The sequence below is a fragment of the Terrapene carolina genome, unplaced genomic scaffold (assembly GCF_002925995.2).
Source record: "Terrapene carolina triunguis isolate 2854851 unplaced genomic scaffold, T_m_triunguis-2.0 Scaffold558, whole genome shotgun sequence".
NCBI lineage: Eukaryota > Metazoa > Chordata > Testudines > Emydidae > Terrapene > Terrapene triunguis.
In genome coordinates, this window is record NW_020664909.1 from 867,128 (window position 1) to 887,087 (window position 19,960).

General features: G+C 41.6%; 1 protein-coding gene across 4 annotated transcripts in view; it reads left to right on the top strand.

Annotated features, from left to right (window-relative positions):
* Positions 1 to 19,960, top strand: part of TTF2 (transcription termination factor 2) — a 43,647-nt gene that overhangs the window by 16,240 nt on the left and 7,447 nt on the right. For 3 of the 4 annotated variants that reach the window (XR_003370152.1, XM_026659019.1, XM_026659021.1), the window contains 12 exons: positions 1,215 to 1,372; positions 4,012 to 4,093; positions 4,425 to 4,541; positions 6,122 to 6,272; positions 6,529 to 6,634; positions 7,686 to 7,876; positions 8,970 to 9,123; positions 11,467 to 11,558; positions 14,448 to 14,533; positions 15,274 to 15,401; positions 18,079 to 18,249; positions 19,540 to 19,598. Coding sequence is in view for 3 of the 4 variants with exons in the window: in XM_026659019.1 (XP_026514804.1) it covers positions 1,215 to 1,372; positions 4,012 to 4,093; positions 4,425 to 4,541; positions 6,122 to 6,272; positions 6,529 to 6,634; positions 7,686 to 7,876; positions 8,970 to 9,123; positions 11,467 to 11,558; positions 14,448 to 14,533; positions 15,274 to 15,401; positions 18,079 to 18,249; positions 19,540 to 19,598 (1,495 nt within the window). In the remaining variant the exon portion in view is untranslated. The remainder of the gene's footprint in view (positions 1 to 1,214; positions 1,373 to 4,011; positions 4,094 to 4,424; positions 4,542 to 6,121; positions 6,273 to 6,528; positions 6,635 to 7,685; positions 7,877 to 8,969; positions 9,124 to 11,466; positions 11,559 to 14,447; positions 14,534 to 15,273; positions 15,402 to 18,078; positions 18,250 to 19,539; positions 19,599 to 19,960) is intronic. The other variant, XM_026659020.1, reaches the window with a different exon arrangement.

Here is a 19,960-nt window from a genome sequence, read left to right on the forward strand (position 1 = left end):
TTGCACATGGGGATTAGGCAGTGTGATCAGATACTAATTCCTTGCAGAGTGGTTTGATTTAAATCAAGGTTATTTAAATCAGCAAGCAGGAAATCTTGATTTAAATCATCAGTTGTAATTTTGTTTTGCATTGTACTTTTTAGTTTTTCTAAAGAAAGGATTCGTATTGGTTGGTAACTATTAAAACATGTTTATTTGCAACTAAATATAGCTTTTACACTACACTTTGTACTTTTTTTTCTCTATATCTATACACATTTATATAAGCATTTATATAGCTAAATTTACATTTATTCAGATTCTTAACTTTTACATTTTTATTAAAAATGGTGACATGCATTTCTTATTTACTAGATTATGATTAATTTTACTTCTGATTTGTGTTAAACTCTGTTTGGATGGAAATTCAAATTCAGTCAAATACACAAGCACCATTTTATTTTTTTATTAAATAAAACTAAAATGTTCTGGATACATAAGAAAAAAGTTCATCAAAAAGTTTATTAAAGCATGTTTTGCATTTAAAACTGATTTATTAAACAAAGGAAATATTATCTGTAGTTAGTGAATTGAACTGATTTGTTTCTGGACACCATGTCCTTCCAGATTTTAAAGCTAATAGATCTCATCCTCTAACACCTAGTGTTTATTCATGGATTGGAAGAGGGGAAAACAAACGTTTCTGCTTTTTCAACTCCCAGTTGATTTCTTAAGGTTTGAATGAACTAGTTGAATAAACTGAAATGAAGAAAATATTCTCTCTGCACCTGCAGAAGAAGCTACTACTGACAAAAGCTGGTTTATCACTTCAGCAAACTCTGGCTCCAGGTGCTTAGCCAGTAACTTCCACTAGTTCAATGGTTTGATTTTTTTTCTTTTTCTTTAAAACTTGGCAGCAGACATGTACTGCTTAATATTTTTTCTATTTAATTTTACATGATTTTAATAGATTTAAACTTTAACCTAGGTTGTCAATTTCACATTTAAGTTTTTAAAAAATAAACATCTATTTAACTTAAATTAAAAAAAATTGATTAATTAAAAAATAAAACAATCAATTTTTATCCACACTGATCTGTGTTTGTTACCGGGGGGGTGCATTGTGGTGTTTTTTTGGGAGCCTGTAGCCATTTAACCATGCCTTTTAGCCTCTGAGCCTGTTAGTGGGAATTAGCGCTATAAACAGTCCTCTTTCACTATGTGTCTTTTCCTAGCAAACTCCAGTGTGCAGGGGCTGTATGGAGGTAGAATGACTGAAGATCGACTTAGGGCTGTGCACAGTGCCACAAGTGATGCCATTAACCATCTTCACAGATCTCTAGAATCCTGCCCTACAGAGGAGATTGTGGCTGAGGACCCATCTGGGTTGAAGGTGAGCCAGTAGCAAGGGAGGGCAGTACTCAATTTGATTCACAGTTTCATGTAATCTTATGAAACATAATGTCAGGGATTATGCTATAAAATGGGTTATTCCAGCGTATTACCTATTCCTAGACAAACGTACTGCCTTACGTATACTGTTCCACTTAAGCCAAGAAGTGCATCAATAAAAAGCAGAACTTTGTCTTTCACTTCTGTCATTTTTTGTGGGAGGAGCAAACTGCAGTACTATGAGTGACATATGAATCTTCAGTTTTACCAGAAGATTTTTAGCGTTCTGTCAGCTACATTGGAACCTTACCACTTTTCTTCTTCGCTAAGATTGCAAAGTCTTTGGGATAGAGGCCATGTCTATGTATGTATTTCCAGAGTGACTAGCACAATGAGGCTCTGATCCTGATTGGGTTCTCTGGGTGCTGCTGTAGTCTAAATATTACATACAAAAACTATGCTGAAAGAATGTTATTTGGGATGTAAGGTCACTCACTCGACAGTTAGGAAATGCCAGATTAAGGCTGCCTGTACAACCAAAATTCAGCCCCCTTGTGTGTATGCATTATGATACAGTTCTTAATACGTAATCACATATGGTTTTTTTCCCCCACAGGAAAATAACTTGAGATGGTTTGACTAGTGAGTTTGGCACTAGTGAAAGGTGTCAGGTGGGCAGGCCTAGTGACTGAAGTTCTCGGTCTGTACATGGCATGAGTAGTACATTCCTCTTCACAGTTCTTCTACTACTCATTCTTCTTCTGATCATCACCTTAATTACGATCCTCTGTGCTGATCTTAGACACAGCTGCCCACTTCTTATTCTTTTTGCATGTACTCTAATCTACCCTAGAATTTAGCCCAAGCTGTGTTGTGGATTAGAGCACTCCCTGTTGACTAGACAGTGAAGGGTGTAAGTGCAGTTAGCTCCCAAATTTTGCAGCTATGTGCTTCAAAGCCTTTTAACAATTCATAGTTTCATAGAGTTTAAAGACTGAAAAGATCATTAGATCATCTAATCTGATCTCCAGTATGTCTCAGGCCATTCAGTTTCACCCAGTTACCTCTGTATTGAGCCCAAAGCATAACCTCGCTAAAGCACATCTTCCAGAAAGGCATCCAGCCTTTGAAGACTCCACAAAATGGAGAACCCTCCACTTCCCTTGGTAGTTTGTTCCAGTGGTTAGTCACCCTCACTGTTTTAAAAACGTGTACCTTATTTCTAATTTGAATTTGTCTGGCTTCAGCTTCAAGCTGTTTGTTTGTTCTTGTTACACCTTTCTCCGCTAGAATATACAGCCCTTTAATACCTGGAGCATTTTTTCCCTGTGAAGGTACTTAGACACTGTAATCAAGTCACCTCTCAATCTTTTTGATAAGCTAATTTTTCAACATCCTCTTTAAAATGTGGATATCAGAACTGTATGCAGTATTCCAGTATCAGCCTCACCAATGATGTATACAGAGATAAAATCATCCTCCTACTCATTACTCCCATGTTTATATATCCAAAGATCACATTAGCCCTTTTTGCCATAGTATTGCATGAACCGAGTATGGGGATCCACAAGAAAATCTGTCCCTGCTGGGCAGATTTAATTGTCATTCTTTACTCCTCATGAAGAACCTAGATACTACAGTGACAGCTACTCTATAAAAATGCTGATAGCTATGCCATTGCCAACTCTGTGCCACAATCAGCTGGACTATTTCATTATTAAAAACAGCTTTTGCCTTATGCAAGTATACCTCTACCCCTATATAATGCGACCCGATATAACACGAATTCGGATATAACGCAGTAAAGCTGTGCTCCGGGAGTGGGGAGGGGGAAGGAGCGGGCTGCACACTCCGGTGGATCAAAGCAAGTTCGATATAACACGGTTTCACCTATAATGCGGTACGATTTTTTGGCTCCCGAGGACAGTGTTATATCGAGGTAGAGGTGTACAGAAATCAGTCCTATAGAGTAGATAGTAGAGGAATACTAAGAGAATGAATAAATAGTCAAACTTGACCTCCTCCAACATTATTAGGAGTTGATTGTTGCTATATGTAGTTAGTCATGAAAAAATTCCTTTACTCTCAATAACACCTCAGATTTCCACTACAGGTCATATAATAAATTAGTTTGGATGCTTATACAATAATATAAAATAATATAACATACAGGGTCAGAAGTTGCGTTATTTGCTAGACATGATTCCCAAGGATAAAAACTTGTTGTTTTTTAAATTTTCCTACACTGTATAGATCTGTTTCTCAGACAATGATCTTTCATAGTAAAATAAAGCTTTTAAAATGACATTGTGCTCATAAAATATCTTTCATATTTCTTTACAAATATCATACATTTAAAAATTTCTTCCAGCTTGTGTGTGAAGTACTAGCACAAGTTAGGCTGTCTTATAATCTTTATAGCGTCTTGCTATTGCAAAAAGTCTGATCTCAGAGGAACTAGTACCACTCTGAGATGTTTGTATTGGTTTGGAAAGAAAGCTGACAGACAAGTGCTGAGCGTACAGTTGCACTAAAACAGAACTTGATGAATTGACCAACTTGGCATTGAGAACAGAAATGTCTGAGAGCAATGTCTCTGAACGGCAATTACACTTTACATTCTGTACCTAATCTTTTCAGGTCCCATTGTTGCTGCACCAGAAGCAAGCAGTTGCATGGCTACTCTGGAGGGAGAGTCAGAGACCGTGTGGAGGAATTCTGGGTAAGCAACATAATGACGCAGTGTATCCTTTTGGGATGCATTTATACTGGCAAAAACATGCCTTGTAATTAATTCTCCACTATGGTGGGGCAGTGGTGAAAGCTGTATTTTAGTCAGGTTCCATATCCTGGAGAATCCTGTTTTCCTTGTATCCCATCCAAATATGGGTCAGCAGCCCATAGCAAATCATAGCTTGCGGTAGTAAGTTCTTCAAGATCAACAAATATCATACTATGTTACTTGTGAGTTTGAGATGCTTCAGCGTAGATTTGAGCTATGCAGACTCATTTCATGAGGTAATCGTGACTTTCCCTCTGCTTTTTCTTTCCAGCGGATGATATGGGCCTGGGGAAGACTCTAACAATGATTGCACTCATTCTGGCCCAGAAAAGGCTAGAGAAGGGGAAAGGAAAGGAGAAGAAATTAGAAATGTGGCTGTCGAAACACGGTATAGAACAATTATACTGCAACACAATGCTAGTACTTCAAGTGTCTGGGCTCTCTAAAAGATGTGCATTGTGTGTGGGCAACATGCGTTGTGGTACCTAGTTGGCCAAAGTCTGATCCACAGTGTGCTACAAAGTGGTTGCCCTACACTTGGCTCTGGAGGTGCAGCCTGCAGAAGGTATATGCTGGGATCAGAGTGCTCCACTCAATCAGGATAGAGATGTGAATGCTGGGATTTGTAGTCTGTCTCCATTTAGCCAGGATTAAGGCAAATGCATACTGCTCCATTATATGCAAGTAATATACAGTCTTGCGCTTGGATATGTAACTCCTTCTGAAGTCAGTGAGTTGCACGTGAATATCAGAAGGCTACATTTTCCCCTTTTGTTTGTCCCTGGGGTTTCTGCAAGCTGTTAAATGTGCCCCTCCATTGGGTGGAGTTTAGAAACTGTGTGTGTGACCATGGCCTGCCCAGTCTGTAGGAACTATAGGTCTTTCATAAATCTTTGTTGAGTGTTATGCAATTTGGTTGGTCAAAGTCCTAGCAAGATTGCTAAGGATGTGTCTGAGAAATCCAAGCACTGCTATCAAACTCATCTATTACCATTTACACTTGGAGATAATCTTGGGATCCAAATGACTGTACGTTTGTGGGGGGTTTTTTGTGTAATCCCCCGCCCCTCCTTGAATCTCGGTAGGGAGGATTCTGCCAGCACAATGTGATACAGAGAACTAAAAACACCGTTCCATCTCTGACGGTGAGGGAAAGAATTCCCTATGGGTATTTAATCTATACTTCATTTTGAAGCATAGAAACTAGGTAATGTTATGTATATCTTGTACTAAAGCCAAGTGGAGATTGCATACATTCTCCTACAGACTGATTGCACCAGTGTATCCAGTTCTGTGTATGTGTACACAGAAACATTCATTATTAATTTATTTCCTCAGAATGATGGCTCCATCCTCAGTTAATTTGTTGTGAGGCTTTTTTTTTATTCCTCCCAAAAACGTTACCGGGATTGTCTGTCTTTCTTAAGCAATCGGTATTTCTTTTTCCTAAAACAAAACTTAAATATTTGCATAGACTGTTTTCGTGAGATGTCACATTCTGGCTTTTTTCTAGACTTTCAGCATGCTGAAACAGAAATAATGAAGTGTGATAATAAGGCACTTTAGTCTTTCAGAGCTTCATATTGCTTCATATTGAAATCCTTATTTATTATATTAGTAAGGCTTCATGCATGACATTTTTGTTAACACTAAATAGCAACAAAAGAATGTCAAGTACATGAAAAATAAGCTGATCTTTAAAATATTTTTGTTTTCATGTGACATTTTTAATATCGTACAGATTTTCTCCAAAATGTACAACTGCAGGAATACAATGAAGAACTGAAACGCTTAAAAAAGACACTCACATCTACTTTGCAGAACCATGTGAATGGGAAAAGTGGGCCTGCTCCTCTAAATAGATGGAAGGTTTGGAACGTCAAGGCAGCTGGTTGGGAAATTCCATCCTAATTGTACTCTAATGAGAAGATTCTGAAACCTCTTCCTTTTCTGGTCTTTCTATTTAAGATTCCTCTGTCATCCTCTCCCGAGGTACTTTAATCGTCTGTCCAGCATCCCTGATCCACCACTGGAAAAAGGAGGTTGAGAGACATGTAAGCAGTGGCAAACTGAGGGTCTGTCTGTACCATGGACCCAACCGGAACAAGCAAGTAGAGGCGTAAGTGCAAAGCCATGGCAATTCTGCACAGGAGAAGCAAAGCGCTAAGCAGGAGGCTTATTGGCTGAGCTGTCTTGGGGAGAAGCCCCCAATAGTAGAACTGTAGGAAGCATAGGGAGTCAGGATTGATTGAAGCACTGGCTCTTACAGAACAGTATCCTACATGTTCATCCTTGAGTGTTGCTTTTGCCTGCCTTGCAGAAAGGGTTCCTGATGGGTATCATTGCTGACAAGCATGCCTCTTCTTTTTGTACAGCCTCTCTGAATATGACATTGTTGTCACCACCTACAGTCTTCTCTCCAAGGAAATTCCCACAAAGAAGGAAGAGGGAGAGGTCCCTGCTGAGGACCATGATGTGGGGGTGAGATACATGGAGTTGACAAGGGGGCTGCTTTATACAGAGAGACTTAAAAATCATACTAGATTGAGAAGTTATTCAACCTATTATTGTTACAAGAAACACCTAAGATTATTGTACATGGAAAAGTATTTCTTTTTCAATCCTCTGTTGCTGCTAGAGACTTATACAAACAGGAGAAACTGACTGGAGACGATGTGTTGTCAAGTGCACAAAGTAAACAGAAAAAGTAGAGTATCTATCCTAATCTTTATTACAATAATCATGTTACTTTTAATAGTAGTAACTAACCAGGGCTTGGACTCCAGCCCATGCCCAAATGTTTACATTGCAGTTTTATAGACCTGCAGCCTGAGGCCCGCAAGCCTGCGTCAGCTGACATGGACCAGCCATGTGTGTTTTCTTGCAATGTAGACCTATCCTAAAGTCAAAACTACTTTCAATTGGCTGCATGGTATAGATGAAGTACACCTCAATTCCCTGGTTGCGCTTTGTATATGAACTTTATTCCTTACATCTGTATGCACAAGGGACCCAAATATGTCTCCCATAGCCATTGGATCTATGTATTTCCACACACTTGTAAATGTAAAATCTCCCCTCATGGATTAATGTCTTGTGTTTAATGGGATGGGATTTATCTTTTGGGGTGCATTACATTTATCCCTTTGTCATAACCTGGCAAAATTCTGCTTGACCAGAATGAATATATTTTTGGGCAGGATATTAAAATATGCATTTTTCATTATCATCCATAATCACGGTAAAGTACAGGCAAGGACACTTTGATCCTGGGCTAGTAGACTTTCTTGACAGTTTGCCAGAGCTACTTGACTCCAATAACAAGTGCATGTTATAAAGGGGTGGAGAGAGACCCGCAATAGAAGTGGTGACTGCTAAGACCTGCTCAGATTTGTGGGGACTTCCACCAGGGAAAGACTTCCTGCCCCCCAAAAAATTTATTGACTTCTGGCACTCCAGGATGTGGGTTCCTGCCCCCCCTGCCGCCCAGCTTGATATAGAATTATAAATTGAAGCCTGCTTTCTCCTCCAGGATACGTCATGTCCCTGCTCTCCTCTGCTCCGAGTCGCCTGGGCTCGGATTATACTGGATGAGGCCCACAATATCAAAAACCCCAAAGTTCAGACCTCTATAGCTGTGTGCAAACTGAGAGCCAGTGCCAGATGGGCTGTCACTGGGACGCCTATACAGAACAACCTGCTGGATATGTACTCACTGCTCAGGTGAGCTGACCACGTGGGAAACAATATAACCCTGGTCACCGTAGCTTTGTCTATAGGCATCGTCCAGTCATCTTAAACTAAAGATCCTGGTGTAGAGTAACTTTGCTAGTGGTGGGGATTCCCAATCCAGTTATTCTTTAGTAATTCAATACCACCGAGCAATGTACAGTAGTGCAGTCTTCTCAGGTGAATGGATTTTGGCTAGGCCAGTACTTTTACTGTAGTTCTTTGTATGGCATTAGATTCTACACCTGCAGATAAGATGGTCCACAGCTTAGTTGCTCTGTATCCTGGTCCATTGACCTATTGTTTATAGTTTTGCTTTCATAATCAAGGGGGTTAGGTTGGTTATTAATCTACTTTATGTTCTTACAGGAGAATTGAACTAACCATGGCACTGACCTTAATGAACAGCTGTGTTCACTCAATAGTTATTGTTTCTCTCCTGTGGCATTGCTAGGGCTTTGTTAGAATGAGGAAGTGTGTCCTTGTTACAGTAGTTTCCAACAAATGAGTTATGAATTTAGATGGCTCTGCAAAAAGTGGCTCTAGTTGGGTCATAAGCGGGTTGAACACTTGTTATTTTTGATTGTTTACAAAAGTATCTGATTTAATCACTGAGTTTAGCTTCAAGCTTGGTGATTGGAGGGGAACTTTTGCACAAACTTGAGATGAACAGATTGTCTGATTGGAGAGATGGGAGTTTGAAGCATTAAATGTGATGTCTTTTGGCAAATTCTTATGCTATTTTTCTTTTTGCAATTTTTTTTTAAAGTGAGGTATTCAGAGGTATACCAACTAAGAGGAGGTGGCCCCTGCTGAGCCAACATCACTGCCCCCTAGCTCCATTGGGAGTAAGACTTCTCTGATCATCAGACAGTTTGTTGTTTTAGTGTACAAAGATGTGTCAGTGCTAAGTCTGAATATAGATTCTGTTACTGTTGTGGGCTTTTGTTTGAGGGAATTTGATGTAAACAGAACACAAAGCTGTTTTGGATGGGAAGTAATCAGATTCTCTTCTGATCTTCTCGAGACTAACCAAAGAACTTCACTTAAACTGGTATTAATTGTCTTTTCTCTCCTCTCCTGGTAGGTTTCTGCGATGCTCTCCCTTTGATGAATTCAAGCTGTGGAAGAACCAGGTAGATAACAATACAAAGAAAGGGGGAGAGAGATTGAGTATCTTAACCAGGAGTCTCTTATTGCGGAGAACCAAGGACCAGTTGGACTCGACCGGCAAGCCCCTGGTAATGACCTCTCTCCTCTTCTGAGGGTGGGAAAGGGAGCTGTGCCCTTCATGTAGCAATTAGATGGTAGTTTTTCATATATGGGCTTGTCACTCTACGATTGGTTTTTCCCTTTGTTCTGCAGTTTAGGATGCAAGACCAGACCTTATCATTCACCAGCTAGGCGGCTTGGCTTCCTCTTCAGGAAAAGCAACCCACCTTCCCAAAATGGAACAAAAAGCTTATTTTATATTGTTGTTTTCCTAATGAAGTTAAATTTCCTGTCAATTAAAATATTCTACAGAGCAGAGAGTCAGTGAACTGAACTCTTACATCCAACAAATGGTCAGGTCAGAATGGTGAGCCTGGATACTCTGAGAAGAAATATAATCAGGTATCAAATTTATCTTATTCAGGCTAGCCATTCCTACTATTGGGATTTTAACAGCAATGAAATGCCAAAGATGGCCTTGCATGGCTACTTACAAATTAAGATAGCAGTTTGTTTCCTCTACTGGATTATTTGGGGTATCTCAGCATACAGAACTCTTACTTTAAAAAAAAAAAAAGGCTACATCTAAAAATGTTGTGCAGCTAGCTTATAGTATCTAATTGTGAACAGTGTACCAAGCAGCTGTTTTCTCAACCCCAGAAATTAGTCATGCCCTAGTAAGCATGTAGCACTTGAGGCTTAGTTGCCTGTTTTGTCTTTTAACATTGACTGATATAAACAGAGCATTTGACTTCCTTTAAGCCTGAGTGCTAACCAAGCAGAGCTTAACAGCTCTGTAAACACCCAGTTTGTACCATGATTGCTTTAGGATGATTAGATTTAGCATAGAAAGAAGGGTGCCATTTCCTGAGATCTGTGCCACACTGTTAACTCTTGGACTAAAAGCTGGGTAAGAATGCAGCAGCATCTTGTCATTGGTCACTGACTGGCAGGTGTGATCCTCTTCGGAGCTTTAGAGCAGAGGAGAAACCCAGTAGTGAGTCTCAGTATTCAAAGAGAAATATAAAGTATCGGATTTCTTTCCATGCAATATATTAGCAAATTAAACATTGTATAGCTCAGAGTGTTGTCAACTCTAGTGATTTTTGAGGTTTGTGATTTGTAGTGTTTTTCCTAAAGCCCCAGCTCCTGGAATCATGATATTGTATGAGAGTCTTAACTTTAATTTAACATAAGTAAGTTTCTGGCCCTCATGATTGCAGAGAAAAGCATTAAAATGTGAAGCAAGTATAGCCTAAGGGATGAAAAACAGAAGGCTAATAAAAAAACAACAACCCAGCATTACTTTTTTAATCTCTTTATTTTCGTGGGGCTGGACTCATAGTTTTTGAATGTTTGGGGTTGGCAATTGTGAGTTCACCCTTAACCTAGTTATTTCTTAAGTGAAGAATGCCAGGGAACTTGGCATCTGGAGGGATGAACTACAAGATGCTAGTATGTGGCTTGGGGGAGGGGTTTTCAGCAATGGCGTTGGAGCTGGAGTTGGGTGGGACTGTTGCCTGAGGTGAGAAACGTTCAGTAATCTCTCTGGCATCTGCTTCCAGAATGATCACCCCACCTCAAGTTAGGCGTGTTCACTCTTAGCTGTTGAACCTTCAGGGAACATGGCTGGGGATGCATGCATGTGGGTTGTAGGGATGCCTATCCAATAGTATTTTTAAGTTTCAATAGACATGGTAAATGTTCCTTCTGTGTATATATTCTCTAACTCTGCCCAAGTTAGAGAATCAGCCTCGCTTGTTAGCTGCTGTGGCTGTGATGAGGAACCTGGCTGTGTTACTGTATCTGCAGATGCAGAGCCAACAGGGAGTGCTCTACATGGCTTAGCATCTTTAATCTTGAGTGAAGAAGGATTTTTTTTTTTTTTTTTTTTTTTAAAGATTCAAATCAGATAAGAAACTTCATCCCATCCTTATCACATCCTACCCATTTAGGACCTGACGTGCTTGACCCATTTTAAAATATAGCGCCATCCTGTTAGGCCTGTGATCCATGGCTTCTGTCCTATGTCGGCTCATGGCTGCCATCTTGTGGTTATTCCTTGGCTCTTGAACGTTGTGGGGAGGACCATGTGAAGCACTACTCTGTAGAAGGCCAAAGGGGCTTCAGTGTTCTATCCACAGCAGTGTGAAAGATTTCCTCCCAAGGAGCTGAGCATGTTGCCTGCAGAGCAGTCCTGGGCCATCTGGCCTGGGGAAAGACAGGCTGTTTGATCTTTGAGACAGCAGAGTCTTGCATATGTTGTTTGGTGACGTTGAGTTCAATGAAGCTGCAGGAATCAGCAGTGATCATGGGGCTTTCTGAAATCTTTACACAGTAAATGGCTGACTCTGTTTGTTTTTTCTCTCTAGGTATCTCTGCCTGAGCGACACACTCAGTTGCACCGGTTAAAACTCTCAGAAGATGAGCAGTCTGTGTACAATGTGCTCTTTGCAAGATCAAGGTATGAGTGTCTGAGAAGGTGGGAGGATGGTGACTTCCCCTCCTTTCCAATTCTTGTTTTCATCTTACAGTGAAATCTTATTAAGCCAGGAGTGGACTGTCTGGGCAAATTCTGCTTTCCAAATAATGTCCGACTGTGTATATGCTAGATGCTTTTTGGAAATCTCCTACCTTTGCAATCCCATCATTGCAGCTCCACCATTGTTGTAACAGTGGGATCACTAGTATAAACAGATCATTGGTGTTTTTACCCCCATGTTGTTCAACACTGCTAGGAGCGGATTGTGATGATACAGTGGTTTAAAAACTCCTCTGACTGCCTGTGCCCTTTGTATTACCACCCTGAATGTCAGTGTAAAATGGTGAGAAATTTCTGTGACATTACCCAGGGTACTGGACTGTTAGATAGCTGTGTCCCCTCAGTTCTCCAGCCTGGGGTGCCTCTTACACTGCTTTGCTGTGAGAGCAGCCACTCCTGGACGGCTCTCACACAGCCTCTAGCATGTAAGCTATTCACAGCTGAGTTATATGAGTGCTCTTAGCCTGCCATTCCTGAATTGTATTGCAGAGTGACACCAGCAAATTCCCAGTTCTGGACTTGTCCCCAAACATGTGCGTCTTGTACTACCCTGCTCTTTCGTTCTGGACAGTACAAGCTCATATAAAGTTCATCATTTCATTCATAGAAAATAATATGCAAATACCTTGTTATCTCAAATGGCATTTCCCAAACACTTCAATCCAAACACACGGGTTTAGATAAAACAAGTGTATTAACTACAGAAAGATGGTTTTTAAGTGATTACAAGTAATGAGGCATATAAGTCAGAATTGATTACAAAGAAATAAAAGGTTAAATGCAAGCTAATACCTAACTTAACAAGCTAAGTGAATTTAAAGCAAAAAGGTTTCGCTTACAACATGCAGACAGCAATCTGGCTAGATATCTCCAGCCAGGACCCCTCCCCCAGTTCAATTATGCTTCTTTTGTCTTTCAAACATTGTTGATGCCGTGATAAGAGATGAGGGGAGAGAGGTGATTTGTGGCTTCTGTTGTTCATTTGTATAACTTTTCCTCATTTTTATAACTGTTTCCATGGGAACACCCAGCTGTTCCATTGCCAAGAGGTAAATTTCTCACTCGCACCCTTCTTCCTGCCAAAGAATGGCCGCTTAATCAGGTGATAGTCCATGTGATTATGCTGACACCTGGCTGAGGTGCTGGCTAGCCTTTTGTCTCTGGGGAACTAGTTTGAAGCTGTTTCCCTAAACTAGGAACATGTCTCAGTAAAGTCATACAGTAGAATATTATAACTTTACATATAATATTTCTTCACATATTTTACCAGAACAGTAATGTTCAGCAGATTATGAGCTTTCAAATGATACCTCACAGGGCATAATTTGTCCAAGATTTATCATAGTTTTGTAAAAGTGGTGAACATAAGGGTACAGACTGTCACAGTTTCCCAGAAGAGTATAATGTAGACAAGTCTCTTGGACTTCCACAACTCTGCAGGTAACATCCTAGTCTTCTAGGAGGAGGGATAGCTCAGTGGTTTGAGCATTGGCCTGCTAAACCAAGGGTTGTGAGTTTAATCCTTGAGGGGGCCACTTAGGGATCTGGGGCAAAATCAGTACTTGGTCCTGCTAGTGAAGGCAGGGGGCTGGACTCGCTGACCTTTCAAGGTCCCTTCCAGTCCTAAGAGATAGCATATTCTCCATTAATTTAATTTAACTCTTTAGTCCCTCTCTCCCAGATGCTTACTAATGATCTGAATGTCCTCCGTGGTCCCACCTGTTTTGGAGGACTTCTACCTTGTGACACCTCCACAAGCCTTCAAAGGGTCTGTGTCTCAACAAGTCTAATTTTTCTCTGTCCATGGTCTTTATACTCATCAAATAGTTGAAGACTATGCTCTAGCTCCCTGGGCTTGTTGTTTATCCAAGTTATAAATACCCAGATTTTTAAATCTTTATTCAAGTCAGTTCCTCCAACCCCCTGATACTCTTTGCTGCCTTGGATGCAGTATTCAGATGCTGTTGCACCAAAGAACTATATATAGAAGGGCGTTTCATGTTTCTGTGTACACAACCCAAAATTGCATTGTCACAAACCAGTTTCTAACTTGCTGCCCACTATTGCCCCTACTTCTCTTTCAGCATCACCACATTCCAGGTTTTTCCCTCCAATTGAGTATTTTTCTCCAGAGTGTATTCATTCGTATTTTGCACAAAACATCATCCGTTGGGCCTTGCATTCCTAGGAAAATGGGGTTATTTGGGTATTTTTTGATGGTGAGAATTCTTCCTCTCATGCTTTATAAAGTAGATCTCCATTCCAGCCTTACCTGTTTGTCTGAAACTCTGACACAGGATTCCCTTGAAGGTGAATCACAAAATAATAGCATTAACTAGAGAGATGATAACTTGCTTGCTGGTGAAGCTCATCTTGTTTCTCCAGCCTCACTCCAGTTCTTAGATCAGAGGTCCCCGAACTGTGGGGCACCCCCACCCCCCTAAGGGGGTGAAGAGGAATGTTTGGGGGTGTGGCTGGGGCCTCGGCTAGCCTCAACAGGGGGCGGGGAGGAAGTGCCCCAGGCCCTGGATGCTGGCCGAGGCTCTGCTCCTGGCCCTGAGGGCCCCCCCCAGCTGTGGTCCCAGCCTTGTCCCCTTACCCCTGTCTGCATTCCCCCCTCCTGGAGCCGCAGCCCTGCACCCAGCCCCAGCTCAGGAGAGGGGGCAGCAGACACGGGTAAGGACAGGCATGAGGTAAAAAGTTTGGGGACTACTGGCTTAGATTGTAAACTGTTTGTGGAACATAGGCTGTGTCTAAATATTTATCTCTATTTCTCCCTTGAGTAACCCTGCTGTATTTCATTTTTGCCAGGTCAACACTACAGTCTTACTTAAAGAGACAAGAAGAGCAGCAGAGTCATTGCAGAGAGTACCCTGGTGCTAACCCATTTGATAAAGGTTAGGCTAGAGGCTGTAGAAATGCTCTGCAGGGAGCGGTGTTTTAAATTGAGGAAATTCTCCCATAAAATTAAGAGAGAGCGCAGAGCAGAGAGTGGGAGCTAGGACTCCTGAGTTCTCAGCACCTGGGGGCTCTTCGTTGGCAAACAGCTCGACTGCTGCCCTGGTGACGAATGGGGCTATAGACTATGCGGGGGGAAGGTTTGGTGTGTGTCTGCAAAGCCTTTTTCTGGCAGTGCTATTGCCAGGCTCACCTTTAAGGTATAGGGCTCTCCGTACGCTGCATTATCTGTTTGCTCTGGGTAAGAAAGGAGGCGTGGGGCAAGTTAAAATAAAGAACTGGTGTGGCAGGTGGTGGTGTGAGCAATGTATTGTAGTGGTTAGCCCTGGGGACTGATTCAGAACTCCCAAGTCCTGTTCACACGATGTGGTGTGTTGGGCAAGTCACTTAACTTCTTTGGGCCTCAGTTTCCTCCTCTCTGAAATGGGTATAATATCCGCTCAACAAGGGTGCTGAGGATTAATGAAAGGTTTAACAGAAGTACAAAGTGTTAACATAATTTATGTAATCTCTTGCTTCTTGATGTCTTGTGTAGGAACATACCAAGCCCAGCAAAACACAAGTTTCATGCTAAACTGCTGTTACTTTTCATTTCCTCTTGTTGAAATATGACTGACTGGTAGAGCTGCTGCTCGGATATGCCTCTGAATGCTTTCTGTATTTTCTTCTTTCCTAATAGTAGTACAAGAATTTGGAGCCAGTCGAAAGGATTCCCAAAGTGACTCTCACGTCTCAAGTACTGTCCATGTCTTGTCCATGTTGTTGAGACTCCGCCAGTGCTGCTGCCATCTTTCCTTACTAAAAGTGGTAATCATGCAGTCTTGTACTGTGATTAATGTGCTTTATAGAATGGATCATTTTAGAAACACTTGATTAGAGCACAGAGCAATTTTGGCTACACATGTCAGATCTCTAATTCCTTGAATGGAACTTCCAAAGAACTCTCAAGTACAGGAGGAGGTTTGTGTTGGTAACTCATTTGGGAGCATTCTTCCCTCTGAGGTCAGTCCAGTTCCCCATCATGGTTGGCCGGGATGGGGGAAGGAGGGGGCTTTAGTGCCAGCATTCTGGCCAAATTACACATTTTCCTTTCATTTTAATTGGCCACATTATTTATTAAAATGTTGTGTCATGTTGCTGTCCAACCCAGAGGTGGCTGCGTTTCAGCGGTTAGTTTATCAGTAAGTAACGACTCTAGGATTTTGCAGTAGGATTAGGGGTGGGAGCTCTCTGAGTAAGTTTATGGGCGATTCATATTAATATGCAAATATCAAGCTGGCTGGAGTGGCTCACAAGCATGAGAACCAACCTCAAGGCGGACTGTGGAGAAGCAGGGCACCAACCCCAAACTGGTTGTGAGTTTTATAGTTAGATTTCACCAACCAAGTATCAAGTGTGATCTCCTCAAGTGCTGTGACAGCCTTAACATGGAGTCAGACAGTGTCCTTGGGTACTCCACTGTCTTGTCACGCCGGCAAACTTGCCTTTGTGATAGATGGTCCCTTACTCCAAAAATCACAATAATATTCAGGACACTCCCAGTCCCAAAGGACCAGTCACTTACCCCCGGTCAATTGCACCTTAGATCCTCTACCAAAGGTGACACTTGTAGCCAATCCTATAATAAATTAAGTAAAGATTTGTTAACTAAGAAAAATTAATAAGTTATTTACAAGGTAAAAGTAGATAAATATACACACACAAATGAGTTAGTCTTAGGTTACAAAAGGTAATAGAAGCTGCTGTAATAAGCAAGCTCTGTGTGTTCTCTGGAGCTAACCCAGCTGTGGATCCCTTGCTTATGCTTAGAAATCTTCACCCCTCAAAGTTCAAGCAGCATACAGAGAGTTCTTTCTTGTCAGTGGTTTTTGTTCCCTTCCCCCAGAGTTCAAGCTGATGGGACGAATCCACCTGCAAATCTCCTCTTCATGGGGGTGGAGGGGAGCAATCAACAAAGTCTTTGTTCCACAATGGCTCATTTGGGTTCAATGGACCTTCTTCGGGGACCGAACCTAACACCTTCTATAGGAACCCAGCATTTCTACATGAATTAATGCTCCTTTCCTGTTTGATGACTTACACAATTACAGAGGATTACAATGCAGACACTTACTATAACCTTACAATATGGCATACAGAGGTTATAAATAAGATGAATCCATGCAGCAACCTATGAGCATTTCATAATTCTAAACACATGCTTATAAATCTAATTCCTATTTTAACAATACTAACACACAGGTGAGCCAGACTGGTTTCCAGCTATGCATTTGTCAGTGTTCAGTGAAGTGTAGGGGCCTTGCCATGAGCTGGCACCTGGTCTGCCAGTATCACAGCAAACTCATAAGGTAAAAGAGAAGTGTGCTCTTTTGAACCAAACCAGTTTTTGCAGAATATTTGAAAGAAACTAGCAACAACCTAATAGGAAACATTTCCTGATGTTCAGCCCATACTTTTCCTTTAAATTTCTCTTAAATTCTTCTCCATCCTTGGTGTTTACTTTGGCAAATATTTGTTGACTGTTGTTGTGTCCTCTCTTCTCTCCTAGTAGTAGCCAACTAAACTGGCTAAGATTTTTTTTCCGTAAACTAATCATTTTGTTTTCCTTCTCTGAATCCACCTGAGTTAGTCTCTTTCTTGTATTGAGGTCTGAACACTGCATTGTAGAAGCAGTCTTACCAGAATCATATTAAGAGTCATATTGCCCAATCCATGACGTGATCTTTTATTTGCTGACCTCTACTACTACCTTGGTCACTTACTGAAGTGTCGTGCTCGTGAACACCACAATCCTTGATCTGGTGGGGGCATATGTGCCATCTGGTACTGGCATGTATGCAAAATGAATTTGGGGCATTGTTTTAGAAATTCCTGGTACTAAAGAATTAATGGGTCTGCAATAGGCTGCATTAAAGAGCTGGTTGTGAGAGTTGTGGCCTCCACAACTGAGCAACTTGCCAAGAGGCCAGGCGCCGCACCTGACTTGTGTAATATGGAGCGGATTGCAGCATCTTTCATGTTAGGCCATAATTTCTTGTGGTTCTCACCTTTCAGATTTAAGATAAAAGTGGCCGGCACAGGTCACATGATAAAGCTCTGTAGGCCACACTTATGAGTTCCATTCCCAGGTCCAACACCAACCCCCTTGAACGTTGGATAAGTTTTCTCTTCTACCTCATCTGTAAAATGGGACTAAAGCTTACCCATCTTATAGGGAGGCTTCAGGGGTGAAGTGCTATAGACTGTGCTTCACCACTCTCTAAACTATGTATTTCAACTGTGATTTGGAGACAGAGCATGGCTTTATCTCCTGATTATAAAAAGCAGCTCCATCTTGTGGGTGTACAGCCCAGGGAGGAGAATGGTCCCTAAGCCAAGCTCGAAGTTCTGCTAATAGCATGCAGATGATGCTTTCTGGTTACTATGTGCTGGTGTGCATGTGGCTCTCATTCCTTACTATATCTGCTTATTTACTCTTTTGCAGGCCCTGGACCAAGCGAACTTGAACAGTGAAGGCCTCTCTCTTTCCCTGGAAGAACATCTCAGTGCTTTGACTTTGTCAGAACTCCAAGGTCCTGACCCAAAGTCTACCGTCTATCTCAATGGCAAAGCTTTCAGCATGGATCTCTTTGACATCACCAGAGAAAGCACCAAAGTATGCTGGTTGTGGTTCTGTCACATCTCTTGGGAGGCCTAGATTTCAGCATTTTCCTGTTTTTTTTTGTTTTTTTTTAGTTAATTCTGATAGTCTGATATGTTTACAGTTGCCTAGATGGGTGGGTCAGCAGTTTGGGCATGGGTAGATGAATGTACAGATGAACCCTTTTCAGGGAGATTCCATCCTGTCAAACTGCATAGGAGGCTATAAGAGAAGAGTACCTGCAACAAAACCACCAGGAGACACAGGATCTACCATGCTGGTGGACTCTCAATGCCCATCTCAAACATTAGACCCTTGAGACAGTACAGCGCTTCTAGGTAGAGGAAGGGAGGTGGCAGCAAAGTGGTCCCTAAAACCTTTAGATAACGGGTGGGAGAAGGGGAGCAATACTAGCCTGGGTCCACACGGGAAGTTTGATTCCTACAAAACATGTTTGTAACTCTTGATTTCTGATCATGGTTTCCATGTCTTGTGGTCTTATTACTGTTACTGGCTAAGACTTATCTAAAAAGTCACAGTAGCTACAGTAAAAAGTTACAGGGGCGAATTACAACTTACTTGCTTTTGCAGTTAAATTACCCTTTTGCAACATCATATAGTGAACACTTACATTTTTTACTCAATGTATCTTACCTCACTGGTTCTCAACCAGGGGTATGCGTACCCATAGGGGTACATAGAGGTCTTCCAGGGGTACATCAACTCATCTAGATATTTGCCTAGTTTTACAACAGGCTACATAAAAAGCACTAGCAAAGTCAGTACAAACTAAAATTTCATGCAGACAATGACTTGTTTATACTCCTCTACTATACACTGAAATGTCATACAATATTTGTATTCCAATTGATTTATTTTATAACTACACGGTAAAAATGAGGAAGTGAGCAATTTTTCAGTAACAGTGTGCTGTGACACTTTTTATGTATTTATGTATTTTTGTGTCTGATTTTGGAAGCAAGTTGTTTTTAAGTGAGGTGAAACTTGGGGTACACAAGATAAATCAGAGTCCTGAAAGAGGTACAGTAGTCTGGAAAGGTTGAGAGCCATTGACTTACCTAAACCAAGTGTCTGTGGATTACTAACTTTTTAAAATAACGTAAGTTTGTACATGAAGGCAAAATCAGGTTTACAAAGCATCAGTTAACATCCTGTGACGCTACCTCAGGCAGCCATGTGGAAGACCTCACTTAAGTCTGGATTCAGCCTTTTCTGTGTATCCAGTGGTAAAGTGCAGGCCGCCTCCTGGCTCCACAACAAGTAGACTAACTTCTTTTCCTGCAGCTATCGCATCTCTTGGCTGAACTGAAGACCATCCAAAGTCACTCAAAATCCCAGAAGAGGTAAGTGTGGTAATGCCTCTCTTTCTGGGGTGTATTTTTGTGGGCAGGGGGAAGAATGAGTAAGATGATCCGATACAGAAACCCCTCAGAAAGTGAAATGTCCCCATGTAAAGGCGCAGGACTCACCCCTGCAGGGCCTCCTGCTGGTCATCTCAGGGAATTAGCTCTTTTGACCCAGAGCATCTTCTGCAGGCCGGTGTCCCACTTGTAGCTGGCCCCATGTCCCTCCTGGACCCCAGTACCCCTTTACCCTGGAGCTGCCCCCTGGCAATAACCCCTGCAGTATCAGCGCCTCCCCTCTCTGGGGAACCCCCAACCCTCTAATCCCCACCTTGCCTCTGTCTTGGCTACTGCCAGTCATC